The sequence below is a fragment of the Phocoena phocoena genome, chromosome 1 (assembly GCF_963924675.1).
Source record: "Phocoena phocoena chromosome 1, mPhoPho1.1, whole genome shotgun sequence".
In the NCBI taxonomy this organism is placed as follows: Eukaryota; Metazoa; Chordata; class Mammalia; order Artiodactyla; family Phocoenidae; genus Phocoena; species Phocoena phocoena.
Window position 1 is genome coordinate 131,322,966 of NC_089219.1, and position 15,109 is coordinate 131,338,074.

General features: G+C 37.0%; 1 protein-coding gene across 6 annotated transcripts in view; it reads left to right on the top strand.

Annotated features, from left to right (window-relative positions):
• RABGAP1L (RAB GTPase activating protein 1 like) overlaps positions 1–15,109 on the top strand; it is a 619,828-nt gene that overhangs the window by 529,734 nt on the left and 74,985 nt on the right. The window contains exons 1-2 of one of the 6 annotated variants that reach the window (XM_065882794.1): positions 6,862–7,003; positions 8,168–8,907. The exons of 4 other annotated variants lie outside the window; for them this stretch is intronic. In XM_065882794.1, coding sequence (XP_065738866.1) covers positions 8,797–8,907 — 111 coding nt within the window. In that variant the 5' untranslated portion in view covers positions 6,862–7,003; positions 8,168–8,796. Of the gene's footprint in view, positions 1–6,861; positions 7,004–8,167; positions 8,908–15,109 lie in introns of those variants that run through there. One more of the 6 variants, XM_065882817.1, reaches the window with a different exon arrangement.

Here is a 15,109-nt window from a genome sequence, read left to right on the forward strand (position 1 = left end):
ACCTAAACATTTGCAGCATTACTTAGATCTCAAATGGACATTTAAAATAAGAAAGATGTTTTGCAGAATACGTATGTCCTTATGCCTAAAGGCGGTTATCATATTAGAATTTCTTACTGAAAATAAAATCTTTAGTCAGCTATGCAGGCACTAATATTCTCTCTTAACTTCCTGCTTAATTTGAAGAGGAATTAAAGCATAAGGATTTTAGCTATTTTTATGATCCTCATGATATTAGAGAGATGTTCTCTATAATGACACATAACAATTCTTAAACCTGAAATGATCACTTTTTGGGAAAAAATTTTAGATTGAACATAAAAAATAAACTTATCAAAATGAATAAAATTAGAATGCTTTGGGCATTGCCACTGCTGTTAAAAAGTTAATACTTTTTATTATTTTACTATTAGCCAATTTTAAGCAATTTACTATTGCCCTTAACGCAAAGAAAAAGCCAATTTTTAGCATAATGAAAGCCACCATTGACAGTTCAAAGAACACTGCCTCAGTCCACACAGTAATTTCTGTTGTAACAGACTGTTAATGTGTGCATTGCACTTGTCAGTAGTTTGCCTTCAGTCTTTTCTTTTTCTTTGTATTTGCAAATGCCTAATAAATAATATTATCAGATGCAATGAGTTTTTAGTTCATATTTTCAATATATAATGATATAATATGAAAAACAAAATACTAAGAGAAGAGAAATACAGAGTCCCGCTTTAGAAATTTTAAAGTTTCTATTTCAGGATCTCCAAATTGAATTTTTTTTTTTTCTCTCTTGAATTCATGTTATGCAGAACTTGTAGGTGGAGAAAAAACAGAAAGCAGAAAAAAACCCAGAGCTTTTATAATCACGTATTTCAGTTTTAATCATGTCTCTGATTTACTAGTGGTGTGATCTCAAATAAACTTAGGGCAGTGGTTTCCTCTTCTGTAAAATGGGGATAATAAAACCAGCTTCACAGTATTGTTGCAAAAACTAAAAGAGATACAAGGTAGTTAAAGCTCCCCTCAGCACAATAACTGTTAAATTTGTGGGTTTTTTCCCCTCCTTCCGTCTTCACCCCTAATCAAATTCAGTTGACATCTTTGAACCGAAGTAGATTACAGGTTTATTGGTCAGTTCTAAGCTTCTGGATAAGCTGTTACTCTAAACTATTGCATAGGATATTTCTTTTGACTCTAAGATCCAAATGAACACTGGAAAATCTTTTTATAATACAGTTAGAAAGAAGGATTATGTATTTCCACATGATAGCCCATAGTAACAGTGTTTTCTTGATCAGGTTATAACCGATGAATATCGTTATACAACAAATGCTCTCTTTGTTCCCTGTTCTTGTCACAATTGCTCAATTTAGTAAGAGGTAATTGATTAGGCTCTGTTTGCATTGTAGTCAGGAAACTGGAGAGGGAAGCTAGACTGTAAGGATCCCCTCCCACTCCATTATCAACCTTTTACCTCCTCTGACCTGCCTCAGTTGTTACTGACAGAAGGACTTGTGTAAATTACCAAATTGCTCTCAAACAAAGCAACATCTAGAAAGATTCACTGTGTAGGGAAAACTGGTACAGGATTGGAGTTGTGTGACACCTTTTATTTCTCCCTTCAGGATTTTTGTTAATTGGACAAGAAAATAGAAAGTGGAGGCATTGACTGTGTTCTTATGTACTGAGAAGAGACCCCACCTCATTTCTAAAGGTTATATTCTATCTTCTCCTCAGTTTTCGGCAGATGATCTTACCGCTCCAGTCATCTTTTTTCTTTCTTTTTTTTGTTTTCACCATGCCGTACAGCTTGCAGGATCTCAGTTCCCTGACCAGGGATTGAACCCAGGCCAGAGCAATGAAAGCCCCGAATCCTAACCACTAGACTACCAGGGAACTCTCCATCATTTTTATTAATGTTGATAATAACAGCAACTATCACTAATCAAATACTTTACAGAGCCTGGCACCTTACTAAGGGCTTTTATGTGCATTACCTTATTCCTCATAATATCAGCACTGTTATCATTTTCTCATTTATGGATGAGAAGACCAAGGGTGAGACAGCTTATGGAACTTGCTCATGGTCAAACAGCTAGTATGTGTCAGAGCATTGTATCAAACCAGGGTATTTTGAACCCTGGAGCCCATGTGGTAACCATTATGCTATACTTTCTCTAATGATAAAAAATGGAGGCTAGAAAGGCAGAAACCCTGTAGTCTTCAAGGACTGCCCTTGGCCTACATACCTTATATTCCAAATTTGTTGACCTGAGATTGGAAACCTATCACAGGCTGATTCAAATCTGCCTTTGAAACTGTACCTCCTACTCTACCTAACATAAATTCACCACTCTGGCCAGGCTAATTTTATTTTCTCTCTAAAAAACTTACTTCACTTTGCTTATGAAAATCCAATCCATTTTTTCCATGAAGACTTTCCTGTCTGCAGAAGGACTTAATTCTATTACAATCCTAATATGACTTGACAGACATGGTGTATTGTATTGTGTAACCTTAAGTGTGTGAGTGTCAAGGAGATCCCAGCGTGGGAGAAGCAGTGGTGTCTGGCACAGGGCTGATTCTCCGTACATGTTTGCTTACTTCGTTTATCTTCCTTTAGTCATGAAGGGCACGCACTTTGCAGCCAGACAGGCTTGTTTTTGAATCCTGTCAGTTCCATTTCTAGCTGTGAGAATGGAGTCAAATCACTAAACTTCTCCATACTTTAGTTACTTCGTCTATAAAGCAAGGATATTTATAGTACCTAGCTCATTGACTTATGCAAAGATTAAATGAGATTCTATGTCTAGGACATAGTGAGTACTTACTAAATACTAGCTGCATTATTATTATAGAAGAATTTTTAGTATATATTAGTCATTATTATAACTATATTATATGTTACTATATTACACATTTATAAGCCCTCCTCATGCATATTGCATGCATTTAGTAAATGCTGCTGTTTTAATTTTAATTGATATAATTCACATACCATTAAATTCTTCCAGTTTTAACTGCAGGATTTTAGTCAAGTCCACCACTGCAAGCTTCTGTATATGACATGCTACAGGGATCTGAGGGCCCATTTGGAAGAGTTATCCAGGTTGGGTCACCAGCCCTACAGGAAGAACTTGAGACAAATGAACACTTGAATGAAAACGAGATAACACTTTGTTGTTCTCTAAACCTACCTTCTGACCTTGTGAGAAAGGAATTTGAAACATATTCCATGTGGAATGGTTTGATTTAGTGGTCAGTAAAACTTTGAAAAGTTATTCAAATGCTTTAGAAATTAAGGTAAAGTTATTTGCTATTGCAATTCAGTTGTATATTCTGCTCAAAATGAGACAAGCTGAAGCATTACTCATATTCTTAGATGTGTTTGAAACCATCCTCGCTTGGGGTGATAGCAAATATCAGTGAATGCTTAGGAGCACTTGCAGTGCTTATTTTTGGTTAGGTAAAATTTAAGTGAATGCGTTGTGTTAAAAAACAAAATTCAACTGAGTAAATTTTAAAGATCTCATTGGCTTTATTCAACAATTCACGAAAGGGCGGCAGCCAATCTAGCAGATAGAAAGGAGCTCCAAGGAGCCGTACAAAATGAAAGACTTTTATAGGCAGAAGGGAGCAGGAACAAGAAAGTTACATGAAGCAAAGAAGTGGGTTGGTTATCACAAGATTACTTTCCTTTAGGGGATAGCAAGGGTCTATCAGGCAGATTACCTGACTAGTGCTGATGAGGAGACTCCTGGTTTAAGATTTCATTTCTGGGAGAGTGGAAACTGTAACAAAGTCTTTGGTGACATGGGACTTAGCATAAGTGACTCCATGTTGGACCTATTGTCTTGTTTTTAATAGTTGGCTGTGGATTTCAGAGTTACAAAAGAGGTAGAAAACTGACTTGTTAAAGAGTTGCAGCTACTCTTTCATAGTCTGGAATGTACCTCACCCTCATTCTTTGTAGTGAGATGCAAATGAGGAAGTAAGATACCCAGTGTAACTGTTAAGCAAGTATTTATGTCCCACTGGTTTTTGTTTTCTTAGTTTAACTCCGGGGATTTTTTTTTTTTTTTAAAGAATATGTGTTTTCTGAGGTTTTGAATTTACCTAGCAATTACTAGCAAAGATAGCAAAGATAATGAGCTGAATGGTTGGAATTTGACGCGAGAATAATGGTTTTCTTTATTTACCTTTGCATGATTTTAAAGAGAACTAAGATTTCACTTATTTATCTTTTACTTCATGTTCTTTTTCCTTTGTAAAAACTCAGCATGTTACTGGACTATTCTGAAATCCAAAGTATTCTGAAAAACTTTCTTCTGTTGATACTTCAGTGGTTTCTCTCTCATTTTATCTTTTGTTCCGCCACTTAGAGCACTTGGGTTCTGTAATGTACACTCCTAAGTGTAAAGAGAAACCTACTTGGAATATTGTTTTCCTGTGATTAAGAAAGTAATTGTAGAATTTTGTCTTTCTTAGAGTTCTTTATGTCAATACCATGAACATTTTGTGACAGTCCGTTAAAATTGAGTCATGTATACCTCATGAATATTTATATTGAACTGAATCTATTATATATTAATTGAATCTATAAAGATGTTCCTGAATGATTAGACAAAGACCACTGGGGAACGAAGAACAATCTCTACAGGGCTTTGCCAGTACATGTGGGGGACATAGAAGACCTTTCTGCCCTCTAGGCCATATTTCTGTCCTAGTGGTTTTGTCTTCCTTTCTGTCTTATCCTGATTTTATGGCTGTTGTGATGAGAATGTTCAACAAGTAGAACCTGAGGCATGGGAAAAAGGGTCCTTACAGCCAGTCTTGTGAGGTGAGATAATTTTTTAATGATGCGTGATCATTTTTTAATGTATTTGCTACTTTGATGGTGGATAAAAAGAATACTACTCTCATAATTAAACTACATTGCTTTGCTGCATTTGGGGAGAACACAGAAATTGAAAAAAGTTCACATCTTATTCGGGCTTCTCTTGATTTTTGTTTTGGCTCTTTCTAAATTTGATACTTGAGAATAGATGTTCTCTGAAGGCCAGGAATGGTTTATTAGACTCATACTCATTTAGTATGACCCAGGTATGTTTTTGTTAAAGAGTAATAATCCTAGAAGAATGGCTGTTGGAACAAATCAGCTAACAGAGTAAAATCTGTGTAAAAATTTTAAAACAGCATTTAAAAATATTTGGAGATATTTGTTAATTTGTTCTTATCTTAATGAGATCTAGAGAGACTTGTGAAAATTATTTTGTAGGCAGTTTGGCTTCTGAATAGAAAGACTGTAAAGAGTAGCTAATAAAAAGTGTAGCAACTGTCACCAAATCCTCTTTTAAAAGCAGAAGAGTTGACCTTAGAAAATCCAAATTAGGGTACAAAGTAGATTGCATTTGTTGGGACACATTATAGCAACCCTGGGGGCACTTTCTTAACATCTGGGATTACTGTTCCCCTTTGTTTTTTATTCTGATAGAGATTAAAAAGGTATTTTCACCTTCAAATCCCCCAATAAGCCTATTTAGTGGAGGGAAATAGGACACACTGCTTTTGACTCTTTCTGAGCAAACTGAGCACACGTGAAAACCTCCGATATATTCCATCCCTCTCAATTTACATGACCATGAGGAAACTGAAACCTCCGGAGGTTAAATGACTTGCCCTGGGACAGACAGCTAGATGGTTCCTGCTGGAACTGGAGCCCCTCTTTTGGTTACCACGAGTGCCTTGTTTTCTGCTGCCTGTTTGATACCCAATCCTCTCCTGGCAAATTTTAGCAGCAACTGGTGTTGTCGGCACTTCACTCCTTGATCTCAGGTAATTCCCCACCCCCACGCCTTTTTTCAGTGGAGCTGCACAGTGTGAAGTCCAGGAGGGCAGAAGCTCAGGTGGAAACCATCCGGGGAGATCAGTGGGTCTCAGTTCACCGGGGAAAAGGCAAAAGAGTAAGAAAGATCTTGCAAGGGAGTGAAAGTACTGTATGTAAACATGGCTGTGTACAATGACTCCTGAAGTTTGGGAGGGTAGCTGTTATTTCTGACACTGGAGAAAATATCTTTAGGAAAAGAGAACACAAAGACAATTTTTTAGATAGATCATTGGTTTGCAAAAAGTATGCTTTTTGTGGGGACCACAGATATACATTTAACTGTATGACAAAAAGAACATTTGAATTTTTGCTTCCCAGACTCTGAAGTATGGAGAAGCATTTAAGGGTGACAAAAAATGAAGGATGCCCATCAAACTTAGAGGAGTCCTTGCTCTAGAAAACATATGCACTGTGGCTATGAGAGAGGACCTCTTGGATTTAGGCGTGAAATGTTGTTAATAATTCTAAGGCACTGTGGCTAATTAGAAGAGTCTTTTGAAGGTAATAAATCAGAAGCATTTTAAAGGTACCTAATTGTTTACCTGAGAACCTGTGTGGAATTCTCAAAGGACTTAATTATTTGAAATTGTTAGCTTTTGTTTTTGTAATTTTAAAACTGTCTTTATAGCCTTTTTGTTTCTAAAAGTGTTTTGCACTCTCATAGCCCTGATGCCTTAGAAGTTTTATGAGTTTAACACACAGCACCTAAAACTATTATTGTTTTCCCTGGCCTTTTTTTTTTTCTTGGTTACGAGTGTTCTTAACCAAGATGATTACCTATTGTTACACCGAATGTGCTCTCCCAGGGTGCATAGGCAACTGCTCAAATGCGGTTATAATTCTTGTTTGCCCCTGGGTGGTTGCCAGCAGGGAGTAAGGCATTATGGGAAGTAGTTTCTTTACCTTCCACAACAGGTGTCTTTGTCAGTGCACCTGAGTCAGATATCATTGTGGAAGCACTGAGTCACTGGAGCAAAGGAAAATATGAAAGTCAGAGGAATTGCTTTCACAGTTAGAAAATGGTCCTGCAAGATAAATGGGAAACCTTCTGGTGCTAGTGAATGCACGAAGAGATTCACAGTATCCTTTAAAGTACTTCTGAAAAGATAAAAAGGAATTGAAAAGGTATGAACTGTCTGACGCTTTGTAATACCTTGTCTCCTGATGACCATTTAATTTTTACCTGGTTAGTCAGCGTTAAGATGAATGTGCTGGAAGAATTTTTAAGGAAAATAATGCTTAAAAGGCAGAGCTGCATTGTAGGGAAAAAATGAAGTGAAAATGCTTTACCAGCTCCAGCAAGGGTCAAACTCAGTTTGAAGCTGTTTTAATCTTGAGGATTTATTTAAAGTATTGCATTTTCTGTTTAAATAAACGTATTAGTCTTGCTTCTGTTTCCTAGCAATAAGGTGTTTTCCCCCTTCCGTGTATGTGTGTGTGTGTGCGTTTGTAATCTAGAATGCTATAGTATTGCAAAACTCTTCTAATCACATTTAAATGGAACCAGGTACTATTTAAGTAATCATGTTCATCTAGGTGGAAATATTTTAGAAAAACAAGGAAAAATAGACACTATAAATTTCATTCCAAGTTTTGTTTTCTGAAAAGCAGACTTAGACAACGTAATACTGCTATTGGTAATTAGGACTAAGAGTTCCAAACAGTATCTGTATTTGATTGTAGACAAACATTGCCAAACTGATTTCTAATTCTAATAAAGAATATTTCTCTTGGTACTGCAGTGTCATAATCTATAAAAAGCAGAGAAGATAATAGCTTAATTAGAAATACTGGAAAGACAACTTTTGGAGGAGCTTTATCTGTCCTCCCCCCCTTTTTTATTTGCTTAATACTTTTCCCATGGAAATTAGCATACATTATATTTCCTGGTGATTTAGGCAACCTTGTAATGACAATTATGGGCAGCTTTCACATTTTTCATCAGGGCACATTGAGGTTCATTTACGGTCTCCAGCTGTACTTTAAAAAAAACGCTTCTGGTGGCTAAGGCACCAATAGTTCATTACTGTCTGCTGATTTGGGTAATTAAAAGAAACCTCTAAGCTTAAAAATAGAGACCAAGAGAACATCTATCTATGGGAGAAAAATAATCAGTTTAGAAATGAGAACCTTGTGTTGCTTTCAGAATAACAAAAAACTAAGCTCTCAATATCAAGAATTCTGTTTAAAATAGTCATGTTTTTTTAAGTGGGAGAAGAGGAAATGGTTATTCACTGATATTGCAGTCCCTGTTTCATTTTTATATTTTGGTACTTTTTTTCTTAACAGAAATACTCAGAGGGAAAAAAGAACCCTTTTTTTTTTTTCGTACTTCAGGAGATAATTTTTAACTGCACCAAGAATTCTATAAATTCTGAAAATCTAAAGGCTGCCATCTATTTTCTATGAATGTGAAAAAATAAGCAGTAAGAAAATCCACTTCTCCTCCAAGAAGAAGAATCTTGATATAATACTGAAGTAAGAAGATAAACTAAAAAAATTTCTAATTATCAAGAACATAACAATAAATCAAGTTTTGTGTTTTTTCGTTTTTGTTTTTGCATTTTTGCTGTTGGATATTTCCACACAGGAGACTTTTATTTCCCTTTTTGAAGTCTAAAGAAGATTTCTAAAAACTGAATTTTCCCAGCTGCTCTGTTAAGAATGCAGAAGGTGTTTATAGTGTATACTTCCTCCATAGATAAGAGACCTCTCTCAGTTTTCTACTGGGGATGAATTGCTAGACAAGCCTATGATAGCAGCTGCTTTTTTTTTCTCCTTCTGGAATTTTGACACTTCACCCCCTCAAACTCAGGTGGGTGTGTGCATTGGCACTGAGCTGCAATAGGATTTTCCCTTGGATAGTCTGGTCTGTAGCTGGGGCAGCAGCTGCTGCTGTGGAAAGGCCAGCTGGCAAGATGATGGAAGAAATCTCCATTATGGTAGCCTATGACGCCCATGTTTTCAGCCAGCTGCACGATGAAGACTTCCTCACTAGTCTGGTGGCCATCAGCAAGCCCAGGTCTATGGTAGGTGGGGCCTTGCACACTACTCTGGGGCTCTTTTTTCTTTTCTAATATGATAGTTATACTCCTGTAGCAATTGAGGCATAACTTCCTGGGAATTAAAATAAAAGTATTGCTGTTGGCATTGTTGCAGCTACAAAAAGGTCTGCAGGTTTTCAAGGATTTATTTACATAACTAAACAGTATTATACCTTAATAGTACATTTAAAAGTGTCCTAGGAGTAACACTTAGGTTAATGCTTTCTTATGTAGTGAGGTTGAGAGGAGTTTTATAGTGCCGAACATAAATTTGTCCCACATGTTTGCCTTGTATGTACGTGTATGATTATTTGGTGAAGACTACCTACATATACACACGTATAATTCAGTCTTTCTGGTGTGGAGCATTTTTACCAGTGGGCCATAACATAGACATTAAGAATTGAACTATCTAAAAAATCAAATAACTTTCAGAGTCTTTACATTATTACTAAGGACTATTATGAGTATAATTTTAGTTGGGATTTGTAAATTTTTTGCTTAACCATTCTCCAAGCGTCTTAGATTGTATGTCCTGGCATAATAGAAAAACAAAGTCCTTGCGAGTGTTTATTTCTTCTCTGTAGATGTCATCCTTATAACGGCCATCGATCCATACCTTTTTTTTTTTTTTAATTTTTGGCTGTGTTGGGTCTTCATTGCTGCATGTGGGCTTTCTCTAGTTGCGGCGAGCGGGGGTTACTCTTTGTTGCACTGCGTGGGCTTCTCATTGTGGTGGCTTTCCTTGTTGCGGAGCCCAGGCTCCAGACTCACGGGCTTCAGTAGTTGTGGCATGCGGGCTCAGTAGTTGTGGCTCGCAGGCTCTAGAGCACAGGCTCAGTAGTTATGGCACACGGGCTTAGTTGCTCCGCGGCATGTGGGATCTTCCCAGATCAGGGATCGAACCCCTGTCTCCTGCATTAGCAGGCGGATTCTTAACCACTGCACCACCAGGGAAGCCCCCGATCCATACCTTTTAACAAACTTTCCTAACTATTGTTGTAGTAACCTTTATTCATTATACTCAGTAGTACCCATCACAAGCAACAGAATGAACAAGTATCTGGTAATGACTATCTTACAAGTATGAAATCCTAATTCTCTATTTTAAGACATGGGAACCTTAAACATAATATGGCAATTTCTTCCAAAAATATATTGTAATGATAAAAAAAGGGTGAGGGGGAACTCATAGGTTGATTTAAAAAGACTTAAGGGTTATATCAGCCTCATGCAGTGTACTGACATTGTTTCAATGCTGATTTGAACACACCATAAAAAAATTTATAAGATAATCAGGGAAAATTTGACCACTAATTAGGTATTTAGTGATATTAGGAGAATTATTCAATTTTTGTGTATGCAGTAATATTTTGATTATGTTTAAAATGATGATTTAGAGAGATTTATGGATATAGTTAATGATGATGATTAAGATAGGTAGGGATAGTTAATGTCTGCAAAGATTCAAAGTGATCCGGTAGAGGGGTTGGTGATGTGGGTGAACTAAATGAATATGTGTTGATAATTGTTGAAACAGAAGATGAGTACACAGGGATTCATTACACTTTCTCCTTTTGTAGATGTTGTATAGCTGCAGTTTAAAAGAATCAGCTGGACAAAAAAAAGCAAAAGCAAAACAAATACAAAACCATAATATACTTCTGTAAGTGTTCATTAATAAAGAAATATCCAGCCTATTGCATTCTTTTCCTATTTAATATAATTTCTATTTTTATAATTATATATATATTATATGGAGATTATTGCCAATTCTTAGTTAACCATAAATATTACTATATATACCAAGTCAGGATAGGTTAGTTCACAGTTGTGGATAATCTTTAAGCTTCATTTTAGCCATTAATTTTGCAATATTCCATCATGAAAACTTAATGAAAGAATTCAGAATTCTATTTCACTTTTTTCTGATGGTCCTATCAAGATCTTCTTAAGGGGTCTGAGCTGAGTCTTCAAAACCTTATAGGAATTTTCCAGGCCAGAGGGGAGAATTAACAAAAACAGGGAGATGTAAAGTGACTCAGTGTAGAGGACAGAGGAGGTTGAAGAGGTAGGCAGTGACCGGGTCATGGAGAGCGTCATGTGCTCAATAAATAAAAGACGTTGTGGGGTGTGCAGGTTGTGTGCTCACACATCTACAGGAGACAGGAAGAGAAAAAATGAATGAATGAATGAATGAGCATTAATATGCTTACCAGGGAGCATTCTTCCATATTCTACATATTGATATATGTTACGCCTTGATGCAATTCTAGCTCCCCCAAAGGGGGTTTAGCCCTGGAGTTTATTTGATATGAAATTTGGTCCCTAATATGGAAAGTCTCAGAGGTGTGATAAAGACACAAAATACTGCTCTGTACACCAAACTTTTAAATAGTATAGACGTTCGTGTGTTCAATTTAATTGCAGAACTTTCTGGAGATACTGAGTTTTCTTTATCAGATTTGAAATTTTAAATAGTTTATTTACTGGTAACATCTTTTGGAGGTGGTATTTGGTTTTAGTTTATCTGGGAAAGTTATACTAAAATTGTGGTAAGATAAAATATTTATCATTTGCTTTTGATTCCATATTGAATTTTTTGCTTTGAGATGAACCCTTTAAATTGTATGAAAGAGATAAATACTCAGATTTTCTATAGTATAAAATAAAATCATATTGCTTCTCAATATGATTTATTACTGCACTGTGAAGCAAATTATATTCTTGCTAACATATAAAATCCCCTGGGTTTAGGTTGACTATTGCAAGGGTATTTAGAAACTTTCTTAGTACAGAATTAATTAAATATCTTTCTGTAATTGGACTTTGTTTCATAATAAGAGTTATCTTGATTCCTTAAATGGTAGAATGCCAGTAAGTACAGTGTTTTTGGTGTGGACACTGAATCTTTTCATGTTCATAAGTAGCTCTGTGGCTTTCTGACTTTTTTTTTTTATAAATTTATTTTTTATTTTTATTTTTGACTGCATTGGGTCTTTGTTGCTGCGTGCGGGCTTTATCAGGTTGCGGTGAGCAGGGGCTACTGTTCGTTCAGGTGTGCGGGCTTCTCATTGCAGTGGCTTCTCTTGTGGAGCACGGGCTCTAGGCGCTTGGGCTTCAGTAGTTGTGGCCCACAGGCTTAGTTGCTCTGCGACATGTGGGAACTTCCCGGGCCAGGGCACAAACCCATGTCCCCTGCATTGGCAGGCAGATTCTTAACCACTGCGCCACCAGGGAAGCCCTTTCTGATATTTTTGATGGAGACACATAGTGAAAAATATAAGACACTGTACACACAAGACTAAAAGAAAATTTGACTAAACCAGGTGATATATTCAAGTTTTTCTTCTGCTCTGTTATATTTAATTGTTTAAAGGCTAGTTGTGAGCAACCATTAATTTCAGAAATGTCTTGATTCACACTTTGAAAAATATGGCTATATCTTATTGATCCTTTAAAAATGAATATTTCAGGAAAATCACAGATCCCTTTACAGAGGTCCTTTTCATAAATGACAGATAAGAAAAAGGATAAGAAAGTCAAGCATAATTTCTCTTATCATCCAGATCATCCACACACACAACATAAGATTACGTGGATCAGTACTGTATTTGCTAAGATAAACTAAACAAAAGCCTAGAGTCACCACTAGCAGAATTTAACAACTTTTAAATTACAACATGAATAAGTTGGTATGTAAGGTGAAAATCCAGTTTAATCAAAATGGCTGCCTCATTGGACGCAGCATTCTTGCCTTTCCTTAAATCCAACAGATTATTTTTTCTTTGGTCATTCACAGGCTTTGGTTGTTAACTCTTGCATTGTGAGACAAAACTGTACCCCTCCCCACAATCCTTCCCTTAGCACAAGTGCTCACACAAGGAATAATAAGTGAAGGAGGGAGTCTCTGAAGTTTTCCTGTCAGGACCTTCTGTCTCCTAGTGGAATGGCCAGCATTCCTCTCTACCACCTCCACCACTTCTAATTATTTTTATATCTGACTAGTATAAATAAAGGGAAAAGATCACACCTGTTACAGTTATTATGCATTCCAAAAGAAAGCTTTGAATATGTATTTAAATTCAGAATATTCAATTTAATGTTTAAACAGTGAAAAGCCTAATAACCAGTGCATACTCTGTCGAGCTTGAATATTTCGTGTTAAATGTTAATTTATTTTCTACTGAATTATTTCAACTTTTTAATCTATAAAGTGGTTATGAAGGGAATACTGCTTTCCAGTGTATGTTAGTAGAGGCCAGTATGTAATATTACAAACATTTTTGGGTTATTGCACATGCTGGGTATAAATACAATACCCCTTCCCCCAAAGACCTCACGATAAAATAAAAGAGAAGCAAAATCAGTATTTATGGGGCTGATATTTACTCTTTTAGGGTAGAACAAAGTGGAGAATAATTACCACTGATTGAACAGTGTGGAGGCAGAATTCCAAAGCGGGTGGAAGCAATTGAGTGAGGCTGTGAAGGCTGATCAGGTGTTGCCAGTGAGTAGAAAGTAGTAGGACCTTTCTGAGCAGGGCGAACAGATGGTACAGAGGCCAAGAAGTTAACTATTTCAGAGGCTTTAAAGTTACAGTCCTCAGTTCAAATTTTACATCTGTTACTTACTGGTAAATTACTTCATTTCCCTAAGATTCAGTTTCCTCATCTGAAAAATGAGGGATATAGTAGCATTACATCACTAGATTACTTCAAGGATTAAAATGAGAGTGCTTGTATTTAGCACAATGAAAGCTCTTACTGTCTTCCCTTGTCACTGTTTGGAGAAGGCCTAAAGGAAAGAGTGGGGTGAGTAGATGAGGTATCACAGGGATGTGGGAGAAGGCAGGGAGTGGGATGGACAAAATGGACTAGTTGGGTAACCCTGGCTAATTGCTTTGTTTGATTAGGGAATCACTATCAGGATATCAGTCCTACAGGAAACTTGAAGCCTTTAGCCGTAAAGATGGTGTAGAGCAGTGGTTCCCAACCTTTTTGGCCCCAGGGACCGGTTTCAGGGAAGACAGTTTTTCCACAGGGAAGGGGTTGGGGGCTGGGTGGCGGTTCAGTGGTGCAGGCGGTGCGCGAGTGATGGGGAGCTGCAGGTGAAGCGTCCCTCTTCGCCTGCCGCTCACCTCCTGCTGTGCGGCCCAGTTCCTAACAGGCTGCGGACCGGTACCGGTCCACAGCCCTGGGGTTGGCGACATTGGGTTGGGGGTGTAGAGGATCTTAGGTTTGAGCCTCAGGATGGTGAGAATGCAATGTGGAATTAGTAAGAGGGATTTATATGGGCCGAACCATCTGCTGAGTAGATACATCAATTACTGCAGTAATAGGCAGTAGTGGACTGATGGGGGCCGCATCGCGTGCGGAAAAAAATGTTGAAAGGGCATTACCTGCTGTAATACCTTTTAAAAATTGAGTTGACAGGAGTCTGGACTGCTTGACACTTTGACAGTAGCAGTGTGAATAAAGAAATTAGTCCACACATGATGTTTAGTTCTTGCAGTGGATAGGTACAGTAGTATTCCTTAGGAAGAAGCAAGCAGCTGATCTATACAAGAAGAGTAAACGATTGAGACAAGTTGAAAATTACGTAAGCTTTCCACCTTATAAAATTGGCAAGACTGTTGTTGTGTCAGCTTGAATGGGAAAGTTGGATATCAAGCATGTAATGGAGAAAAGATGGCCCATTTTGGCTTTATTATGTTCCACATCTTGAAATGCTAGGTCACAGCATCACTGGAAGAGACTTGGTTGTTCAGTGGTTTGTCCATTAACAAAAACTGTTTACCCAGACTAACACATGTTTATACTCTATTAGCCCTGGATATATGTTCTTAATGGACAGATACCGAAATAGCAGCCCTGTGCAGTAAAGGAAGGGAGCTCTTCAGGGAGCTCCAGTTTCTCTGTTGTATAACTGGGAGATGAGGGTAAGCTTTCTGAAATTACTTCCTTCTTATTGGGTTGGCACATAGATTTCATCTAGCATGCCAAATTAAAAACAAAAAATTCAGAGCAATTCCTTGTGCCAGAGACAGAAAAAACAATGAAATCAGTAGTTATTTCTAAATCTTCACTGTATATACAAAAATATTGATTAAAACAAAGCACTGTAACACCAATTGACTCATCCATATTTTTTAAAAATGTTATTATCTGAATATTTTACATTCTCA